The sequence below is a fragment of the Mustela nigripes genome, chromosome 10 (assembly GCF_022355385.1).
Source record: "Mustela nigripes isolate SB6536 chromosome 10, MUSNIG.SB6536, whole genome shotgun sequence".
Taxonomy (NCBI): Eukaryota; Metazoa; Chordata; class Mammalia; order Carnivora; family Mustelidae; genus Mustela; species Mustela nigripes.
The window spans coordinates 12,493,279-12,501,456 of NC_081566.1; the positions used below are offsets into that span (position 1 = coordinate 12,493,279).

General features: G+C 46.4%; 1 protein-coding gene across 7 annotated transcripts in view; it reads right to left on the reverse strand.

The window, feature by feature from the left end:
• Positions 1-7,381, reverse strand: part of LPGAT1 (lysophosphatidylglycerol acyltransferase 1) — an 84,827-nt gene extending 77,446 nt beyond the window's left edge. Inside the window, exons 1-2 of one of the 7 annotated variants that reach the window (XM_059412615.1) lie at positions 7,233-7,381; positions 5,197-5,461 (exon numbers count right to left, since the gene is read on the reverse strand). In XM_059412615.1, coding sequence (XP_059268598.1) covers positions 5,197-5,434 — 238 coding nt within the window. In that variant the 5' untranslated portion in view covers positions 5,435-5,461; positions 7,233-7,381. Of the gene's footprint in view, positions 1-5,196; positions 5,462-5,593; positions 5,764-6,098; positions 6,150-6,348; positions 6,429-6,813; positions 6,946-7,232 lie in introns of those variants that run through there. The other 6 variants (XM_059412617.1, XM_059412614.1, XM_059412616.1 and 3 more) reach the window with 6 other exon arrangements.
• Between the last annotated feature and the right edge of the window lie 797 nt (positions 7,382-8,178).

Consider the following 8,178-nt stretch of genomic DNA (forward strand, 5'->3'; position numbering starts at 1 on the left):
CAAAGCGCTGTCCTGAACACTCCTTTCCTGGATTCACGTCCATGATGCCACAGACAAAACATCATGAGGTAAGTCCTCACTTGGATGGCAATCTAGTATAAGCACTCAAGAATGAAAATCCCAGTTGAAATGTTGTCCTCTGTAAGAGTAGAGATTCAAGGAAGTGATATTTTGTCAATTTCATCAAAAAATATACTACCAATAGAAGCAAAACTTTTTCTTAACCTCCTGCAGAAATCCCTAGCTATGACATTGTTTTCAGGTGTTGTAGTTTTGGAAAGAGATTTCATGTCTCCGAAACAAAAGGGCAATATGGGTAGGGAAGATGAAGAGACTCTAGGAATATTCTATAAAGGTCAATAATGACTCTGCCTATGGCAACATCAACTCAGCGCTCAAGAAGTTAACTGTGATGCTGGGTGTTTGAATTTCAAAACCAATAACAAAAGGAAGGTATTGTTATTACACCAACCTGGTGAGCCTATTGTGAGCATTTAGTGCCTGAAATCTTCAGGACCCTGCCTGGCTTATACTTAGCTCATATTACCATCATGAAGATCCAGAGTTTAAACTGACATATTATGCAAAAGTCTTTTTAAATCTATTATAATTACCGATTATCCAGTTAGCCCAACAGAGAAGTATCTCCCTAATGGGGAAAAAAAAGGCATTTAAAGTCATTCAGTCCCTAAATTCCCTATTCCCTGTCGGCTACCACCTACCACTGATGCGAGATCAGGAGCCCTTCTTCTTTAATCCCATGCTACATGTCTACGCGAACATTCTACCAGGATGTTTGTGCTGTTGGTGTACCGACTTCCCCACCGAGGCATCTGCGAACTCCTTAGAGATTGCCTCTATCTATGTCTTGTGCACCTCAGGACCTCCACGACACCTGTTCCCACACATAACAGAAGCTCAATAATGGAGTGTTAAATTAACAAATGTGATACTGTAGGAAATGGATATATATGCATATATTTGTATGCGTGAAAAACACCATCCAGTTCAGGGTCTGTGTTCTGCGGACGGCAGTGCCCTTGCTCTCTGATGTTTCAGGAAGGTAGGCAGCCAAGGCACCTAAGCTAGGACCAAGAAAGAAAAAAGCAATCATTCAAGAAACACGGAAGGGGCCCTCTGTGAGCTTCAGGCAACAGACTAGGCTCTAGGGTTAGAAAGACCACATTACCATCTGTAAAGAGCTCCCAGCCTCTTGGGCAGCTAGCAGCTGAGGATCTCACCCCCCACCAGGGAGCAGAGATGTTAAAGTTAAAACCAGATTAAACCATGCAACTCCCAGTTCTATACTGCAGTGCTCTTTCCACTAGAACAAGGTCTTTCAAATGTTGAGAGGACTCACAGTAAAAAACCCATTCTGTAGCACTCCCTAATAGATACACACATGAATGATCTTTTCATCTTCACTCTATTCTATTTCATTTTTCTTTTAAATGTTCAGCCCGATACTAAATGGCTTATGACTCAAAAGTGGAAAAATACTGCTCTAGGAGATATATTTTTAAAACTTTCTCTAGTATTTCAACATCAGATATAATTCCTAATAGTTTTTCTCATGCAATGAATTTGTACCACAACAAAAATAAATAAATAAGACGCTATCAGAGACTCAAATAACCGACAAAGACTAACAGTCATGACGGCTGCCACTTGGGGAATGGGAGGAAGCTAAACCTATCTCCGTCAGCTTTCCCTAAAGCCATCAATTCAAGGGAGAGAGCATTTGCTAGGCAAAAACAACCTAGTGGCATCCTCCTGACATCCCAGCTCCTTTCCAGCCAGACTATGGCCCAAAAGACTCTTATCCTATATAGAAATTCCAGAGCTTCCACTTACAATGAATTTTTTTTTTTTAATGATTCTGTGTAAGAGACTTTAACGAAATGTGTTTGGATGAGGAACAATGAATTTATTAAGATAAGTGAATGAAGGTCAAAATAAACTATTTTAAACATATTTTACTTAAAAAAAAAATCTCTCTCTGAAATTTGCCAGTCCTCACTTCAGTTGAGGGGAGAAAAGTATAATGATTTATCCCAGATCTGAATAAAACATGCAGAAATGGATCATTAGTTACGTTAGTATGTCTTTTGGTTCGCTCTCTGAAATATTAGGGCAAAGGCAGTACACAAATTTTCCTCAACATGAGATGTTTGTACAACACTTGCCATGAAAGGAAATGTGGCAGCAGCAATCACCATTACCTAGTAGCAAGCTAGAGATGAAAACCCTAATGTCACCAGAATTCCTTCAAAAATTGTGTTCCCCTGGAAAGTCACAAACAGGCAGCAAGACCAGAAAAGCCCTTTCTCCATGTTCTAGGTCCACAGGCAGTACTCCAGCTCTGAAAACACCAAGTATAAGAATAGTCGTTCAAGGTCTTGGGCTGACTAGCCTCACCATTCTCCATCCAAGAAGCAAGTCTGAGTTTATAGGACTCGTTTTTGTGACATTTTATAAAAGACAATTTTTTAAAAAAAGCTTTAATAAGCCTTCCTGTCTTCTCAAGAGAAACGTGTTTAGAAAAATATCCTTTTTATAAAGATAAAGTCTGAAGAAAAAAGGAGAAAGGCATACTATTTGTTAGACTTGCCCAATAGAACTTTCTGTGGCAATGGAAGCGTTCTGTCTGTGCTCTCCAGCACAATAGCCACTAGCCACCCAGGACCGAGCACTTGAAGGTGACTGGTGCGACTGAGAAAGTGTATTTTAAATTTTATTTCATTTTAATTAATTAAAATTTAAACAGCAGCATTTGGCTAAGTACCTACCATATAGGGTAGCGTAGATTAGGGAATCAATGTAAGCAGCAGAGCTAGCTAGCTGACTTGCCTCAGACTGAATATCACAATTTGAAAAAATGATATTCAATATCAATATTCAATTTTCAGCTTCCCAATTAACATTTAATTAATTAAGTTTTCCTCAGAAGTGGTTTTCCACAGTTTGGCTGTTGAAATGTTCAAAACATGAACATCCCAGATCTGCTGAGCACAATTCCTCTGGCCATTTTCCATCTGTGAAACTTAAGCAGAGGGGAAGGGAAAAAACTGAAACCCATCTTCCTCTTGATACAAAGGGAATAAATGGAACACATAATCCAGACCAAACGCTAATTTAACCTTCTAGGCTCTCTCATGGATGCATCTGCTCATCAGCCCCTGCTTGTGTTGCTTCTTTAACCCAGCTGTGGCTTTCCACAAAAGTCTTTCCTACATTTGTTTGACCTCATGATTGCGTTCCCTTGTGATCAGGCCATGACCATGACCACCACCTATAGGAAAACCAATTAAAATATAAACACTAAAATATTCTCTATTTAAGTGGTCAGAATGCAGTAGCCTGAAGAGAACAGATGCTTCAGAAAGACCAAAATATGCAGATCATGCCAAGACCACTTTCCAAGCAGGTGGCAAGAGAAAACTGTGCAGTTCCATAGTCAGCGAGGGAAAGACAACGCAAGAAAATATGCTCAGAAATGCATTGCGGCCATGCTGTGGCCAAAGAATAACTAACTTCAAGCAGCATCACTGCATTCAGTATAGTCTCAAGGTCAATGCTGAATGTTGTTCAGCTTTTCATCATGCTATAGTCTATACACAAATAAACCACACGCACGAGCACAAGCATTTCACTATTTCATTGTGTTTAAGTAGAATGAACTTCCAGAACTTTACCTAAAAATACTGTGAGTTGATTTAAAACCAGCAAAGGAGTACGTTACATGCAGAGCAAAGTCACTAGTACCACATACTGTATTTGGGGATACTTAAACTATACAGAGCAAAGCAATTCTAAGATAGCAGTGTAACTCCGGTAAGAATTCAGCTACATAGCTAAGACTTCATTTTTTTTCCTCTACCACTACCACTACCACCACAAGGTCTTAAAAAAGGACTTAGAAGCTCACCTACTCTATCCAAAGAGTATCAGGGTCTCAATGAGACCCAGAGCAATGCATACAGTAGCCTGGGAGCTTTGGGTCTTGCAGAATAACAAACAGCTTTGCCAAAAGAAAAAAATGCTCCATCTAGGGCAAATAAGAGCACTCTGACCTAGCAAGAGTCTGTTAGACTCCATAAAACCCAAGCATTGTCAGTCCTTTTCTTCTGTGCATAGATAAAATCTACAGATGCAGCCTAGGCAGGAAAGAAGGAGACAGAATTTAAAATGGGAACTGCCACGCTATTTGACCCTGAGGAGTAGCCTCGTACCCTCCTCACTCTTCCAAGCTATGTTCTACAGACTCCACTGACCGCAGCATCTGCGGCATGGAAGCTATCAATTATAAAATTCTATGATAAAAGCCTCAATGTCTAAGACAAGTGCTAGAAACCTCAATGCTTTTTTTTTTCTCATCATCTTAATTCTTAGGGGAAAAAAGTCAAATAAATGTAATGAACAACACAGAATTTTCACAGCAGAGGCCCAAGTTCTCAAAGCATGGAAGGCTTCTAAACAGAAAATAAAAATAAACACTACTTCTCATTTAGTTCTTTAAAAGTCCACTTCAGAAGAGCATTACTCCTGTTCCCCAAAATGCAATTTAAAGGCAGAAATATAAATCTACTTAAAGACACTCAGAATATAAATTAACATAGATAAAACTTAATTCTTATATTTAAGTCTCATACAGATTTATGAGATTAAAATATAGATTCCAGTAAACAAAAGAAACATACGTAAGAGAAAAGAAAGCCATGTTTTGCTTGACTTAAGGTGTTAACACAGTACAATATGACATTAAATGAAAAAACTTACTAAACTATCTCAGTACAAATATGGCTCAGTCCTTCTTCTAAATTCCTACTATATTTATGGGCTAAATATGTTATTTCATTTTACAAGCCCTCAAGTCCTATATAACCCACTCCTATTTCTCTAGGTGAGTTTTGGCAAACGGGTTTTGATAAATGTCAAGCACATTAAAAACATATTATTTAACAGATTTATCAGTATATAACTATGAAATTACGCATCTGAAAATATCATCCTTCCTAAATTGGGATTCTGAAAAAAAACTCAACAGAATTGTTTTCTATTTTTTTTTTTTACAAGCCAAAGCAGCAAAGCATCTTTCAACCCAAAGTGTAATATATATTTAATCATGGCTCCTGACTTAAGCATAACATTACAAATTGTTTCATACGCATTAAACAAAAGTGCTCACGCTCTTACCTGTATATCCAGCATACCATCCCCAAGAAGCCACCATTCCTAAAAGCCATTTATACATGATTCCTTCAATATACCAGAACCGCTTACTGTCCAGCAGTCGAAGGGGCTGAAGTATAATTACATAGCAGATGTAGGATGAAATAGCAACCAGGTTGTTGGCGACCATGAAGGCAAACCTCATCAGGGCTTTCACCAAGATCCAGCCCAGCCACGGAGCGTCTTCCAAAGTCACAGCCATGCTCACATTGGCGTCTGTCCTGTCTTTCTGAGGTGAAAGAAACATTCATTTAAAAAGGAAAATGGATTATCCACATCCACATAGTCACCAACACAGAAATCCGCCTCCAGCACAAAACCACCAGGAAAACCGAGGATCTAAGCCTTCCCGGTGTAGTACCTCGGTGATCTCTCCGGGAAATTCCAGAGGGGGACAGAGAGCGAGGGAGGAGGAGCCGCACAAGGTCAAGGGAGCTGTTCGCAGAGGCACAGGGTATGTCATAATATATTTAGCAAATGATAATACTATTCCCATTAACTAATCAGCGGCCGTGCCCGCACCGCGCCTCACCGCAGTCTGCTGTGGGCACTTTCAGGAAGACAAACAGACCCACTTGCTTCAGACAGCCTCAGCCTCCCCAAACTGACGACACGAGTGACAGAAGGCTGTTGCAGGGGACCGAGCCCCTTTCCCAGCTATGAGAACCTGGGTACCCGCACCACCCCCATTCCCGGACATCGGTCGTGCCTTAGAAAGCTCTCTCGCATTAGCAGAGAGTTGTGCCAACAGTGTTCGTTTGCGGCAAAGGGGTTTTTGCCCACCCACCCCCCTTTTTTTAGGGGAAAAAGGGAGAGGGGCCTAGAAGAGAGGGCAGAGAGGCGAGAGGAAGAAAGTAGGGGCTCACCCGGCGAAAGGAGGAAGGACGGGAGTAGGGGGAGGGGAGCAAAAGCCAGAGGAGGTGAAGGCACCGGGGCCACGGATGAGGAGAATGAAGTCCCGAGCAGAGGGCAGACGAGCGAGGGGTGATGGAAGAGGCGCGGAGGAAGAGGCGACGGCAGTGCTGGGGGGGGGGGGGGCGGGGGGCCGCCGGCAGCGGTTCCCGCCGCCCCGGGAAGGGGTCGCGGCGGCGGGGGCGGCCCGCGCGCCGGGCTCACCTCGGCGGGTGCGGACGGCGGGCTGTGGAGCGCGGGGGCGAGCGGGGCCGGGGGCTGGCGGCCCGGGGCGCGGTGCTGCGCGGCGGCGGCGGCGGCGGCGGCGGCGGCGGCGGGTGTCCCCGGCCGAGGGGTCGCGGTCATGGACGCGGTGGCGGCCGAGGCGCGGCGCGAGCGGGCGCGCGGGCGCCCTACTCCCCTCGCGGCTGCCTGCGGACAGAGGGACGGCGGGGACTCAGAGGCCGGACCTGTCACCGGGGCGGGTCCGGGGAGGCGGGCGGATGCCCCCACGCCCCCGCCTCCTCCTCGGGGCCTACCGCGCCCTCGTCCCTCATGCCGCCGCCGCCGCCGCCGCCTCCTCCCCGGGCCGCACGGCGACGACACCCCTTCCCCGCCCCCTCCGCACCTCTCCGGGCCCGGCGCCGCCGCCGCAGCCCCGGGGCCTGCGCCCGCCGAGCCGGAGGTTACCTCGGGCTGGCCGGGCCCCGGCGCGGGCTGCGGGAGCCAGAGGAGCCGGAAGAATGCATGGCCGGCGGCGGGGCCGGCGGAAGGAGGCGGCGGCGGGGCCCGACTCCGCTCCGGCTGCGGCGCGGCCCGCGCCCGGTCCCCGGCGGCGCCGAGACTCGTCCCCCCGGGCCCGGCCGCGTTCGCTGGGGTGGCGCGGAGGGGCAGCGGGAGGAAGCGGCGGGAGCCGACCCTGCGGCGGAGCTGCCCCCAGAGCGCCCTCTAATGAAGGCGCCGCGGCCGCCGCCCGCGTCCCGGATCCCGCTCGTCCGCGGGTCAGGCCCTTGGGGTCGCCTGGTCCCTAGGCCGGCGGGACCTCGCCGAACCCAGTTCCCAGGAAGAGGGCAGCTCAGAAGGGCCCGGCAATGAGCGGCGAGCCTTACAGCGCACGAGGAGCGCCGCGGTCCAAACCGAGAGCCCCCTTCAGCCAACACAGCCGGTTCTCATTGTTAGGGCTCTGCCTCCTCTGACAAACCGATCGGTGCCCAGACTGGGAAGCCGGCTCCTTGAAGGCTGGGTGTCCTCTTTTCTTTCCTAACGAAGCCCAGTTGCTCTCACGGCATCTCTTCTGAACCTCCCCAGAGGATTAAGGTCTAGAGTTTAAAATCAATTCATTTTCAGTGCCAGAATTCTTCTTTCTGGAGAGCACCCAGAACATGAATGAAAATTCCAATTCCCCATCTATGTCCCCATCCCCATCCCCCTAAAGAAAAAAAAAAAAAAAAGGACTCCAGTGGGAATGGGTGGTCTACACAGAGACACTGACAGTTAATTGAGCAGGGAAAAGCACTGAGGCAGCGCCTGCCATTAAGTGCCGTTAAGTAACAAAAATAGTGGCCATAGGTATCCCTGGACGGACCTGGTCACTCCCGGACCCTGGAGCTGCATTCTGTTTCAAACGCTGACCCCCCGTAAGGATAACAGACAAATAACTCAATGACCTGCTCACCTGAACGTTCTCAAATGGCCTACCTACATTTCAGTTTTTTAAAAACCGCATAAAATCTTATATCCCTTCATCAAATTTGTAAATGGGGTCAGGGGCCGTTTTTACATGTCCCTAGTGAACTAACGTGTTTAATAAATCAGAATGGCACCTATTCTGTCTATTTTGAAGATATTTGTTACTGTATTTGCTTTGGACTCTCAACTATTTAACTATCTCTCTCTCTCTCTTTAATTAGCTTGTTGGTCTGCAGGTGAAAGAGAGAGAATTCACTTTTATGCCATATGAAAGAATGCTTTCTATTCCCATTCGCCCTGGCGATGAGGAGATGCATGAAAGCACAGAGCCTGGCTGAACCAATTGATTAGATTCCTTTCCATTTA